Source organism: Drosophila innubila, assembly GCF_004354385.1.
Source record: "Drosophila innubila isolate TH190305 chromosome 3L unlocalized genomic scaffold, UK_Dinn_1.0 0_D_3L, whole genome shotgun sequence".
Classification (NCBI taxonomy): domain Eukaryota; kingdom Metazoa; phylum Arthropoda; class Insecta; order Diptera; family Drosophilidae; genus Drosophila; species Drosophila innubila.
Window position 1 is genome coordinate 3,743,206 of NW_022995376.1, and position 14,051 is coordinate 3,757,256.

Genomic DNA, 14,051 nt, shown 5'->3' on the forward strand with positions numbered 1-14,051 from the left:
CAACGAGAGTCGAGAGTTGAGAATTCAAGAAACCGAGAAACCGAGAAACTGAGCAGTCGCGTCGCATTCCTCTAGAGTCAGTTGAGCATTGGACGTCCTCGTTAGCGGTTGCCTCTAGTCTTCTGTGCGGAGTAAGTGCGACTGCCGTAGTGTGTGTGTATATGTATCTGTGTGTGTATATATGTATGTATACTTGTGCATTTGTGGTGTGGAGGAGTTTTCTTCTGGATCTCTTCCGAATTTGCTTTTTTTCTTGTCTTAATACACTTTTTTCGACGCTTGTTTGCATTCAGCTGCGACAAAAAAATAAAAGAAAACCTTAAGATATAATAAAAGTATCTTGTAGTGCATGAATGCCTGCATGTGTCTATGTGTGTGTGTGTGTGTTTACTCAAAAGGTTCTTGCCTTCGGTCTAGTGATACAATTACAACAATCAAGAAAACCACGATGATAATAAAAAAAAACATATATACTTTATAATGTCCATACAAAATGCCAACATTAAAAACCGATTCAGCAGAAAAGTGAACAGTGCAAAGTACCTGACCAAAAAAAAAAATGTACAAAAAATAAAAAATGAAAGCAAATGCAATGACAAATGCAAATGCAGTTGCATGTGTTTGTTTTTTAGCCATGCAACATGCAACATGTAAACTATTAATAAGTCTTATAAATAATTCCTTTTGGAATATGTTCCAAATGCAGCATGTGTGAGTGGCAAGAGAAATGTATCTACAACAATACAAAAATAAGACTATGTTGTTGTTGTTGTTGTGCCCTGTGCATCGCTGAGTTACAAAAACAAAAACAACAAAATCCAATTCAACCAAAGTTATCGTAAAAAGTAAAAAAAGTATCTGAGCGCGTTGTGCAGTTTCTTTTTGAGTGAATTCGTTTGTTGCCTCTTGCCACTACCTGAGTGTGTGCGTGCGTGTGTGCGTGTGTGTGTGTGTGTGAGTGTGTGTAGTGAAGCAGTGGATAAAAACAAACGCAACAATAAAGATAAATAGCAAAAGGTGCAAACAATAACGCAGTTTCAAAGCGCACTTGAGTAACTACAAAGTCTCTTGTCTCAGTTTATATGGTCACCCTACTAAATGCCTTATATATATGTTAACACTATAGCATATCGCTAGTTCGTAGCCCCAAATTCTTATCGCAAGAGGAACTCGTGTTTATAGGCGCTTCACTCGTATCGCAACTCGTCAGCTTCACAATTCAAATCTGAATGGAGCGGATGTTCATTCTTACTAAATATATATATATAAAATAATATATATATATATTAAAAAATATCTCTGTGCTTGTGTCTTGGCCTCAGCTGAACTCATTCCCAAAGGGTTCCACACACTCTACACTCCGCTCGAAATCTGAGGCACAAGTGTATCAAATGTTGCCCCGGCGACAGTCCAAAGATTTCGACATAAAACTGTGTTCTGTGCTCTGTGCTGTGTCTTTTATTCTAAAAATCTGAGACACATAACACTGATAAGCAGAATGACACGAATAAAAAAAACACGATTCTAAAAATACAAGAGTTCAACTGTGTGTACTCGTAGTTCGGCAGCTAAATATATTTTAAAATTGATAAAAACTAAATGAAAATGTGTGTGCAAACAATCAGCAGTTGTGTTTATCCAATTAAAACTAACAAAAGTGCAATTTATAAATAAAAAAAACATCGAAAAGGATTAATATTTGTATAAACTATTAACCGAAAATTAAAACAAAGTCAACAACTTTTATAAAAATAAATAAATATGCAGAAAAAATGCTATTGTAACTTGGATTATATAAAAATATCTATTATTTATTTATTTTCAAACAAAAAATAACTTTTATTTCGTAGCTTTCAACTTTACTTTTTAAGTCGAATACTTTTAAATAACGCTGCTGATTGTATTTTATACATGTGATTTTTTTTCATTTATATAATTTATATAATTATTTTAATCTTTTCCTTGGTCACATGTCCATACTGGTTTATGTCATGTTTAACTGGAAATTTCTTGTAAATCCCCTTAATTTTATTTCAATTCCTCTTAGAATGCCATAAGATCTCGCATTTCTTTCCTTGTAGAGCTCTACTTGCAGTCTAAATTCATATATATTGCCAGGTTAAAAGCCGCTCTGGTCTGTCAGAAATATTTATGATATCACCTTCAATCTTTACTAAGTAAATAGACTAAATTTGCTGTGCATATTTGCTAATTAGTTGAGTAACTTAACTGAATTCAGACACTAAAAGATACTTAAGCACTCTGGATTGCTTAAATGAATCTAACCTTGGCTAAGAATAGTTATAAAGAATGCATTCATAACATAACACCGATATGCACTGAAAATTCGCTGTATATATAGAGCACAAGTTATGAGTTCTTAAATAATTAAAAGTTTATGCGCTTATCCAGCTACAGATGCAGATACATATAAGTATCTAGATACAAATGTGTGAGTGAGTCTGTGCTATATGGCGGAGTAAGTAGATGAAATCATCGTTTGGAATAATTTCAAGTTTTCATTCGGAGGCTAGAGCAACTACAGACCTACTGCTAGAAAAGAAGGGAAGGTCTAGTACCCCCGGGGGGGAAAATAGGGGAATATTTGCCTCATACACATAGTCGGAAACACAAATTTTGTGGGCAATGCTTGAGTTCATTTCCAGCAAGTGTGTGTATATGTTTATTTATGTATTTTATTTTTTTTTTGCTTGACTTTGTTGTTGTTATTTGAAATTTTCATTTGCAGTTTTTTTTGGTTTTCTGTTTTGTTTTGTTTATACAACAAGCCAATGTTGTTGCTGTTGTTGTAGCTTCAATGAACTCACAGACAGATCGTGAAACTTACTTATTGACAAACCGAACAAAGTTTGTTTTTATGAGAACTTTTTTTTTTTTTTTGGCTCGCCAAACGAACTAATTAAAAGCAAGCAAAAGATGAGCCGCAAGTATCTTTGGAATACAGTCTACCTAATACTCTTACAGATAGTTTCTAGGAAAGAAAAACGAGGATTGTTCATATGATATAGATTTTAAATATGAAACAAACTGTAGGAATTTTGAATTTCTCAATTTTATATTTTTTTTTTAAAGAAAACTTAAAATTTTACAGATAATTTCTATGACAACGATATGTTGCCGATTCCATTTTATGTTCTCATTGGCATAGAAAGAAATCTATTTAGTAAGTTTAATAAAGATATCATAAGAATTAGATCAGTTCGGATAGATCAAATTGAAAAATATGGCTGAATTATTTAGCTTCTTGGACTTAAAAAATTTGTTATTTCATTTAAATGTTTTATTTAATAATTTAAGCTTTTATAGCAAATTTCATAAGGATATCATTAGAAATAGTCGAGTTCAGATAGGTCATACATAAAGACCAGCCTCTAAAGCTTAACTTTTGTTATCTAAATAATTTTTTTAAGACCACAAATTTCAAAAAATAGATCTTAACAAAACTAACACACATTCTGCCGCTCTACATATAAGAAAGAACGGAAATAAATCGCTGTATTTTATACAATCTGGACAACAGATGTGCTGCAAGTGCTCTGAAAAGTTCTAGATGAGTAAAACTATATTTGGGGATTAGCTAATATGGATTCTTTGTATTTTGTGCACTTTTTGCAGCGAGTGAAGCCGCTCCGGAAACAGCTACCATATAACGTGGATCAACATTTTAATTGAAAAATTGCAATTATGCGTTAAACTGTGACAGTGATTGAAAACCCAGAAGAAGTACATAAAATAAACCCAGCCAGCATAACAAATAATTTTGAATAAGTTTTAGAAGATATCCTAGTGAAATCAAAATTAGTCTGTAGAGGATAAACCACCAGTTGATACCACAAATATCGGCACGATGAAGCGCAGCAGGCGGAGTCTTAATTTAGGCTCCTCCACGGCGCGTCTGCTGCTCGCCGGATTGCTGCTCTGCAGCTGCGCAGCGGCAGCGTTGGGCGTGCAACGGCCGCCCATCAATTCCGCCGGAGGACACGAGCTGCGTGGCACTACATTTATGCCGGCTCTCGAGTGCTACGATCCCTATGGCCGACCACAGGTGAGTTGAACGAAAGAGCAAGTGATAAAACTAGTGAAAATGTTAGTAGAAATGGGAATGCTAATTACTGACTTTTATAAATCATAGTACAATAGTCTGCGGTCACGCATTTAAATTGAAGAGAATTGAAATTAGCCAGGCATGCGTTTATTTCGGTGGGTCAATTGATCCACTGTGCGGTTGCTTAATTCAAATGGAGACATGCAAACCAATTGAACACAGTGGACACAATTAAGTTGTATATAAATTGCTTCTCTTACTTTCTCTTAGCAATTAACGCTCCGAATTTAAGGGAAACTAGTGATGAGCGCGTGACACGAATAGCCTTTATCAACTATTTATAAAAATCAAGTATTTTTTCGACATTTCATATTTTTTCATTATTAAATGAAAATATTTCTGCTGTCTAAACAATTTCTAGTTAATGTAAATTAATAAAAAAGACAAGTGAACGGCTACAGTCGAGCACGCTCGACAGTAGGATACCCTGTGGCCAGGTACTCTGTACTAAAAGTTGATTTTCGACTGACTGTTCCTATGACAGCTATATGATATAGGAAAGCGATCTGTACCAAACTTGGTCAAGATAAATAACACCAACTTAAATGTATATTCTATGAGTTTGGTTATGATATCTCAAAAAACAAAAAAAATTTCATACCAAAACTTGATTTTCGACTGAGCGTCTCCATGGTAGCTATGTGATATAGTAGGCCGATTTTAACCAAACTTGGTCAGGATGTATATTACCCTCACAGATGTATATTGTGTCAGATTGGTTGAGATATCTCAAAAACCCAAGAAGTTTTTCAAGCTAAAACGTCATTTTCGACGTTTCGTTGCTATGGCAGCTATATGATATAGTGGTCCGATCCAAAAAAAAAATAAAAATAAACTTGATCTGCATACGGTATCCAGTAAGCTACTTACCAAGTTTGAAGTCTCTAGCTCTTATGGTCTCTGAGATCGACGCGCTCAAGCAGACGGACGGACAGACAGACGGACAGACGGACAAACGGACAGACTGACATGGCTCAATCGACTCGGCTGTTGATCCTGGGGTCTGCCAAGCGCCCTTCCGCGTGATACATACATTTTGCAAAACACCTTGTACTCTTTTTTGCACATTTTCAATGGGCTCAGGACATAGGAAAAATGTTTAGAAACATAGAAAAAAGTATACATTTTTGTTTTCCATTTTTTATACATATTAATTCAGACCTTAGATTTAATTCAGAGCTATACAAACAATTATAAGTGATTAATTCCCTTTTTTTTTAATAATTTTCTAATGATTGAAAGGTATCCTTAAATTATTCCTTACATCTCTTCTCTTTTTCAGAAATGTTTGCCCGAGTTTATCAATGCTGCTTATCAATTGCAAATCGAGTCGACCAACACTTGTGGTGAACAGGGAGACAATCATTTTTGTACTCAGACCATGAACTCGAATCTTAAGAACTGCGGCACCTGCAGGTAATAACTGCATTAAAACCTGTGAAATATATAACTATATTGACATTATATTCCTGTTATAGTTATGGAGATCACAGTCCTGCATTCTTGACGGATCTGCACGATCCACAGAATCCATCTTGGTGGCAATCGGAAACAATGTTTGAGGGCATTCAACATCCCAATCATGTCAATCTGACGCTACATTTGCGTGAGTATAGAAATCATATATACAATATGATTTAAATATAACTATAATCCACTCTGTTGCCAGGTAAATCCTATGACATTACTTATGTGCGTATACTGTTCCGTTCGCCACGTCCGGAGTCCTTTACGATTTACAAGCGTACCGCGGAGCATGGTCCCTGGATACCCTATCAGTACTACAGCGCCACCTGTCGGGATATCTATTCCCTGCCCGATTCGCGTGCCATACGCAAGGGGGAGGGAGAGGCACATGCTCTCTGTACGAGTGAGTACAGTGACATCTCCCCATTGATCGACGGTGAAATCGCCTTCTCCACGCTGGAGGGTCGTCCCAGTGGCATTAACTTTGAGCGCAGTCTGGAATTGCAGGATTGGGTGACGGCCACCGACATTCGGATCACTCTGGATCGCCTGAATACCTTTGGTGATGAGCTGTTTGGGGACTCGCAGGTATTGAAGTCGTACTTCTATGCCATCAGTGATATTGCGGTCGGTGCACGTTGCAAGTGCAATGGACATGCCAGCAAGTGTGTGGCAAGCACTGGGATGCATGGAGAGCGCACACTGGTCTGCGAGTGTCGCCACAACACCGACGGACCCGACTGCGATCGCTGCTTGCCCCTCTACAACGATGTCAAGTGGAAAAGGGCAACCTCCACCGAAGTCAACGAGTGCAAAGGTAGGCAAGTAGAGCTAATAATACTTTAAACTGGTTACACAGTGCGTAGTGCACAGTGGAACAATATCAATGAGCTGCTTATTAAAAATTCTTTATACATATGTCCGAAAAATACCCTGAGCTACAAGTTTAATTCCCACACTAATCGAATCAATGGCAGTGACTTTGATTTGACTTCCTTTTTCATAGCATTTGTTCCACTGTATTAGATAGAAATTTTACTAAAGGCCTGACTCCAGCAGGCTCGGAATTAAAAATTCCTGTCAAACTTCATATAAAAAAAAAAAACTGTAGGAAAGGTCATTAAAATAAAACTAATTGAATTGTTTCATAAGTTTTACTTTCATAAAACAACTGACTAGACGAAATCATATCAGTTAAAAATATTATTTTCTTTAAAAAGTCATAGAAATAAAACTAATTGAATTGTTTTATAAATTTTACTTTCAAAAAATTACTGACTAGATGAAATTACATAGGTTAAATATATTATTTTCTTTCCAAAGTCATAGAAATAAAACTAATTGAATTGTTTTATAAATTTTACTTTCATAAAATTTCTGACTAGACGATATTATATCAGTTAAAAATATTATTTTCTTTCCAAGGTCATAAAAATAAAACCAATTGAATTGTTTTATAAATTTTACTTTCATAAAACTAATAAAATAAATAACCTAAACGACCAATTTATTTCTAACCCTAAATGAAATACACTGTAAACAAACTTGCAGTAAATTACCTAGACAGCAAATTTATTTCCAACTAGAAAGAAACCAACTTTATGTTCTTATATAATGACTTTCATAGCATTTGTTCCACTGTAATAGTTTATATGTGTATCTTTATGAGCCATAAATACTTATACCAGTCAAAGTGTTTATAATCACACCAAAAAATAATATTTACTGAATTAGCTATTCCATTTTTATGACATTTGCGTCACTGTAAAAATTACAAAACATATAAAAATATATGTTTATATGCTCATTAATTGCACTATATAATAAATTTATGTGCAATCTGAAAGGTTATTTTATTTATTTAAAAATAAAATCAATTGTAGCAACCGTTTCCATAGCACTTGTCCCACTGTTAACTGACTTTCTCTATATAAGGACAAACTGCTTTGCCGTTAGCTGCCACATTGGCAGATCGAATGTTTGCAGGCAACATCCAAGCAATTGTCAGTCATGTTGGGTCTGTGCAACTTGTTGCAACTTCTTTGCCTCGTGGTTTATGTTAGAGGCTATGGTTGGTCCTACGACTACGCCCTAGAAACGAATCGCATAGGAGCCAACGATATGGTACACTGGTACCTAATCAACTGTAAATTAAACTAGGATATTTAAATAATATATAGTATACATTAACTCACTTGCAACACCTGCATTTAATTGCAGCTTGCAACTGCAACGGCTTTGCGGACAAGTGTTACTTCGATGCGAATCTCTTCAATTTGACGGGACATGGAGGTCACTGCCTGGACTGCAGGGATAATCGCGATGGCGCCAATTGTGAGCGCTGCAAGGAGAACTTCTACATGCGTGACAGCGCCTTTTGTGTCAACTGTGGCTGCGATCCCGTTGGCTCCCGTTCGCTGCAGTGCAACAGCCAGGGCAAGTGTCAGTGCAAACCGGGTGTAACCGGCGACAAGTGCGACCGTTGTGCCAACAACTATTTCCAGTTTGGACCCCATGGTTGTCAGCCTTGTGGCTGTGATGCCAATGGTTCGCAGGACAATACGCCAGCCTGTGATGCCGACAGTGGCATCTGTTTCTGCAAGGAGAATGTCGAGGGAAGACGCTGCAATGAGTAAGTAGAAACAGACCTTTCTTTGATTAATCCATGTCAGCATGTAAAGAGCGTTTTCAATAATACGATCTGCGAATTAAGTTGAGATATCTAAGATAAAATATTAAAACTCTTGTACTTAAGCGATTCTTCCTACTGCAAACTGTGTTACCGAATCAGAAGTACTTGCAGAAAGCCGTTTTATTGTATGGCTACACGGTATTATCTATGTTATGTACAAAATTCAGGTTTCTAGCTCTGACGGTTTAGAGTGTTTCAGTGATTTCAATCAATGAATTAATCAGACAGTCAAATATTTAGTATAGTATGAAGAGTCTAATTAAAAATAATAATAAATAAGTAGAAACAGACTAATTTTAGATCTCAAGTACACTATCTGTGAATTTAGTTGAGATATCTATGAAAGAAAAAAATAATATTCTTGTACTATTCCAATGCTTTCTACTGCAAACGGTGATAGCGAAATAGAAGTAATTTAAAAGGCCCTCTTATTGTATGGCTACACGATATTATGTATGTAATGTAAAAAATACAGGTTTCTAGCTCTTACGGTTTAGAGTGTTTCGGTGATTGCCAATCAGTGAATCAGTCAGACAGTGAAATATTGTGTAAAGTATGAAGAGTCTTATTTAAAATAATAGTGAGTAAGTAGAAATAGACTAATTTTCGATCTCGATTACACGATCTATGAGTTAAGTTGATATATCTAAGAAAGAAATAACAAAAATTCTTCTTCAAACTTTGGTATTGAATTTGAAACACTTCCAAAAGGCTGTCCTATTGTATGGTTTTTTTTTTTATTTTTTTTTTTAGATTAAGTGATGAATTCGTACAATGCAAAAACTGTAACATAACACAAGTATAATAATAATTTATAGGACCAAACCTCAAGCTAGTTGTAAGGCTACACGATATTATCTATGTAATGTAAAAAATTCACCTTTCTCTTACGGTTTTGAACGTTTCAGTGATTGCTAGTCCGTGAATCACTCAGATAGTAAAATATATATATAGTATAGCATAGTTCAGATATCTAAGCAAAGATATAACTAAAATTCTTGTGCTAAAACAATCCTTTCTACTGCAAAATGTGTTACCAAATTTTAAGTACTTGTGGAAAGCCTTCTTATTGTATGGCTGCAGACATTATCTATGTAATGTAAGAAATTCAGCCTTCTAGCTCTTAAGGTTTAGAGTGTTTTAGTGATTGCCAGTACGTGAATCACTCAGATAGTAAAATTTATATATATTTTTTACCAAAAAGAGTCTTATTATAAATAATAATATTAAAATTTTGTAACTTACAGATGCAAACCGGGCTTCTTCAATCTGGACAGAAGCAATCGCTTTGGCTGCACACCCTGTTTCTGTTATGGCCACACCTCGGAGTGTCAGACGGCACCGGGTTACTCCGTTGTCTCGGTCACCTCGAACTTTAACAAGCACAAGGAACGCTGGACGGCCATTGATCCGAATCGTCGGGATGTGGACATCAAATACAATCAATATGCTCGCAGTATTGGCACCACAGCTCAGGGTAATGAGTATGTCTACTTCCAGGCGCCAGATCGCTTTCTGGGCGATCAACGTGCCTCCTACAATCGCGATCTGAGCTTCAAGCTGCAACTGGTGGGTCAAGTGGGTCCCAGCACCAGTGCGAGTGATGTGATCCTCGAGGGCGCGGGCAGCAAGATCTCGTTGCCGATCTTCGCCCAGGGCAACAGCATACCCGACCAGGGTGTGAGGGAGTACAAGTTCCGACTGCACGAGCATCACGACTATCAATGGCAACCGAGTCAGTCGGCCAGAGGATTCCTCTCCATTCTGTCCAATCTGACGGCGATTAAAATCCGTGCCACGTACTCGGTACAGGGTGAGGCGAATCTGGATGATGTGGAACTGCAGACGGCACATCGCGGAGCTGCCGGACAGCCGGCCACGTGGATTGAGCAGTGTACCTGCCCGGAGGGCTATCTGGGACAATTCTGTGAGTCGTGTGCTCCACGCTACCGTCACAGTCCGGCTCGGGGTGGACCCTTTATGCGGTGCATACCCTGCGATTGTCACGGCCATGCGGACATCTGTGACTCGGAGACGGGCAGCTGCATCTGTCAGCACAACACGCAGGGCGACAACTGTGATCAGTGTGCCAAGGGCTACTATGGAAATGCGCTGGGAGGCACTCCTTATGACTGCAAGCGTTGTCCCTGTCCCAATGATGGCGCCTGTCTGCAAATCAATGGCGACACTGTCATCTGTACGGAGTGTCCGGTGGGTTACTTTGGCTCCCGCTGTGAGCAGTGTAGCGATGGCTTCTATGGCGATCCGACGGGTCTGCTGGGCGAGGTGGCCAACTGCAAGAGCTGCGACTGCAACGGCAATGTGGATCCCAATGCGGTGGGCAACTGCAATCGCACCACCGGCGAGTGCTTGAAGTGCATACACAATACGGCTGGCGCGCAATGTAATCAGTGTCTGCCCGGACACTTTGGAGATGCATTTGCCTCGCCGCATGGCAAATGCGATCGTTGTAATTGCTATGCCGCTGGCACCGAACAGGACGAGCAGAGCATCTCCCGTTGTGATCCGTTCACGGGTCAGTGCCAGTGCAAGCCCAATGTCATCGGGCAGGATTGTGGCGAGTGTCAGCCGGGTTACTTCAACATACGTTCCGGCAACGGTTGCGAGAACTGTCTGTGTGATCCCGTTGGCAGTTACAACTCCACCTGCGATCGATTCTCCGGCCAGTGTCACTGTAAGCCGGGTGTGGTCGGTTTACGTTGCGATCAGTGCGCCGACTTCTACTTCGGCTTCTCCGTGGACGGCTGCAAGTCGTGTGAGTGCGATGAGAGCGGCTCCAAGGGATTCCAGTGCGATCAGAGTGGTCAGTGTCCCTGCAACGATAATGTCGAGGGTCGTCGCTGCGATCGCTGCAAGGAGAACAAATACGATCGTCATCGTGGCTGTGTCGACTGTCCCGATTGCTATAATCTTGTCCAGGATGCAGCCAATATGCATCGCGCCAGATTGGCCAATTTGACAGCCACTCTCGACGAGATCGCACGCACTCCCGTCACCAACGATGACGAATTCGAGGGCAAGCTGAAGGCGGTGCAGGAAAAGGTGGCCATATTGGCACAGGATGCACGTTCCGGTTCGGGCGATGGCGGTCAGACCTATGTGGAGGTCATCGACGATCTGCACAAGCGGCTGGAGAGCATGCGAGCTCATCTGGCGAGCGCCGATGAGCTGCAGCAGAATGCAAATACCGAGATCGACAAGGCGCGCTCCAACTACACGGAACTCCATAGGATCATCGAGGAAGTCAAGAAGGAGCTGCTGCAGGCCTTGGAACTGCTCAACGATGAGGGCGCCCAAGCCTTGGCCAAGGCCAAGAACAAATCCGTCGAGTTTGGCGAACAATCCGAACAGATCTCCGATATATCCCGAGATGCACGCGCCATTGCCGATCGCCTCGAGTCGGAGGCGGAGTTCGATCTGAAGAATGCCAAGGACGCCAAGGATGCTGTGGAGAAGGCTCATCTGCTGGCCAAGAATGCCATCGATCTGCAGCAAAAGGTGGGCGTCGAACTGCGCTCCGAAGTGCGCCTGGAGCTCAATCAGGTGAAGCAATCCCTCGGCACCGTTGCCCAGACCTCCAAGGAAGCCCTGCGTAAGGCCAACGAGGTCTACGATGCGGCCCTGACACTCCTCAACGATGTGAACCGACAAACCCAGCCGGACATCGACATCACCAAGCTCAAGAAGGAAGCGGTGGCTGCCAACGAACGTGCCGATCAACTCCTCAAGCAGTTCAACGATTTGTCCGACAACAAAGGCAACGTATTCTCGGACTTTGCCACGGAAAGCGATCTGGCCAAGGTTCTGCTCGAACGGTAAGCCTTAAGGCTTGAGGGCCTTTTTTTATTTAAAAAAATTGATTTTTGACTCTCACTGTCAATTGACCATTTTTCAAAAACTTCAAACTGGCATAACTTTGTCAAAACTCAACCAATTTTCATGTGGAATACCATTTTGATCATTATTTTAACTCCAAATTGAATCTGCATCAAAATATTATTTATTTTAAAAATTCGATTTTTTTCCCTCACTGTCCATTTTTTCCATACTTACCCCTTGACACTTTTTCAAAATCTTCAAACTAACATAACTTTGCCAAAACTCAACCTATTTTCATTTGGAATACCATTTTGATCATTATTTTAACTCCAAATTGAATCTGCATCAAAATATTATTTATTTTAAAAATTCGATTTTTTTCCCTCACTGTCCATTTTTTCCATACTTACCCCTTGACACTTTTTCAAAAACTTCAATCTATCATAACTTTGTCAAAACTCAACTGATTTTCATGTGGAATACCATTTTGATCATTATTTGAACTCTTAATTGATTCTGCATCAAAATTTGATTAACTATAAAAATTTGATTTTCCCACTTTTCGTACTTTCATTTTTTTTGTTAACTTCAAGCGGTCATAACTTTGCCAAAACTTAACCTAATGTTATGCGGTAGATCATTTTATTCAATATTTGTCATCTTAATTGATTCTGCATCAAAATCTTATTGAATTTCTAAAACTAATTTTTCGAACAGTGCTGATACCCAAAAGAAGGATGACATTGAGCTATTGGAGCGCGCCAAGGCGGCACATGAACGTGCCACAAAGGCCGTGGAGCAGGGCGACAACACTTTGAAGGAGGCCAACAACACTTACAACACTTTAGCCGGCTTCCAGTCGGATGTGCAGAAGTCCTCGCAGATGGCTGAATTGGCTTTGGAAACGGTGCCCAAAATTGAGCAGGAAATTGATCATGCGGGCAATTTAATAAGCCAGGCTGTCGAAGCCTTGGAGGGGGCCAATAAGAATGCCAACGAGGCCAAGAACAATGCACAGGAGGCACAGGAGAAGTACGCCGAAAAGGCCTCAAAGGTAAATCGAAATTAGTGATCCAATATTCCGAAACTCTTAAGTTATTTGTTTTTTCCAGGATGCCGAATTGATTCGTCGCAAGGCAAATGAAACCAAGGTTGCAGCACGTAAGCTGCGTGATGAGGCGGATCAGTTGAATTCTCGTGTCAAATTGACTGAGATGAACATCTTTCAACTGGAGGATAATTCAACCAAAGATGATAATCTGGTGGATGATGCCAAGCGTAAGGTGGGTCAGGCCAATGCGGATACACAGGAGGCACAAAAGCAGATTGAAAAGGCCAATGCCGAGCTGTCGGCCATTAAGGATGAGTTGGAGAACCTCAGGGATATCAATACAGCAGATTTGGATAAATTGGGTAAGCTAGAAAAACCTTAAAGAAATGGCTTCAAATTTAACGAAATTTGTCTAATTTTATTTTTATCACAGAAAATCGTTTGAGTATCGTGGAAACCGACATTAATACTGCGAATTTAACGGGACGCATTGAAAAGTATCGAGAACAGCGCAATATACAAAAGAAATTAATCGATAAGTACGATATGGAGCTGAAGGATCTGAAGAATGAGGTGGAGAATATACGTTTAATATCTGAAGCACTGCCGGCTGGTTGTTTTAGACGCAATCGTCTGGAGCCATAGACCTAAACAATTAAATGCACTACCAACTACCAACTACTTCAATTAACATCTAAGTACCAGGCGAAGACGAACAAATCGAATTCGGAATCCGAAACCGAAACCAATTTAACCCTTAGCCTTTGAATGAAATTATAGAATTTTAGTCTTATAGCTGAAATAATTTGTTTAGTGAAAAGTAACAAACGACAAACGAGAAACCAGATAAACAAAAAACAAAACAAAAAATGAAG

General features: G+C 39.5%; 1 protein-coding gene across 1 annotated transcript; it reads left to right on the forward strand.

Moving 5' to 3' along the window:
• The first annotated feature begins 65 nt into the window (after positions 1 to 65).
• LOC117787216 (laminin subunit gamma-1) lies at positions 66 to 14,034 on the forward strand. The gene is made up of 10 exons (XM_034625682.1): positions 66 to 131; positions 3,637 to 4,066; positions 5,409 to 5,542; positions 5,605 to 5,732; positions 5,796 to 6,410; positions 7,814 to 8,225; positions 9,533 to 12,121; positions 12,843 to 13,179; positions 13,238 to 13,538; positions 13,610 to 14,034. Exons 2-10 carry the CDS (start codon positions 3,869 to 3,871, stop codon positions 13,819 to 13,821), a joined length of 4,926 nt encoding a protein of 1,641 aa, XP_034481573.1. The 5' UTR covers positions 66 to 131; positions 3,637 to 3,868; the 3' UTR covers positions 13,822 to 14,034.
• Positions 14,035 to 14,051: the final 17 nt, after the last annotated feature.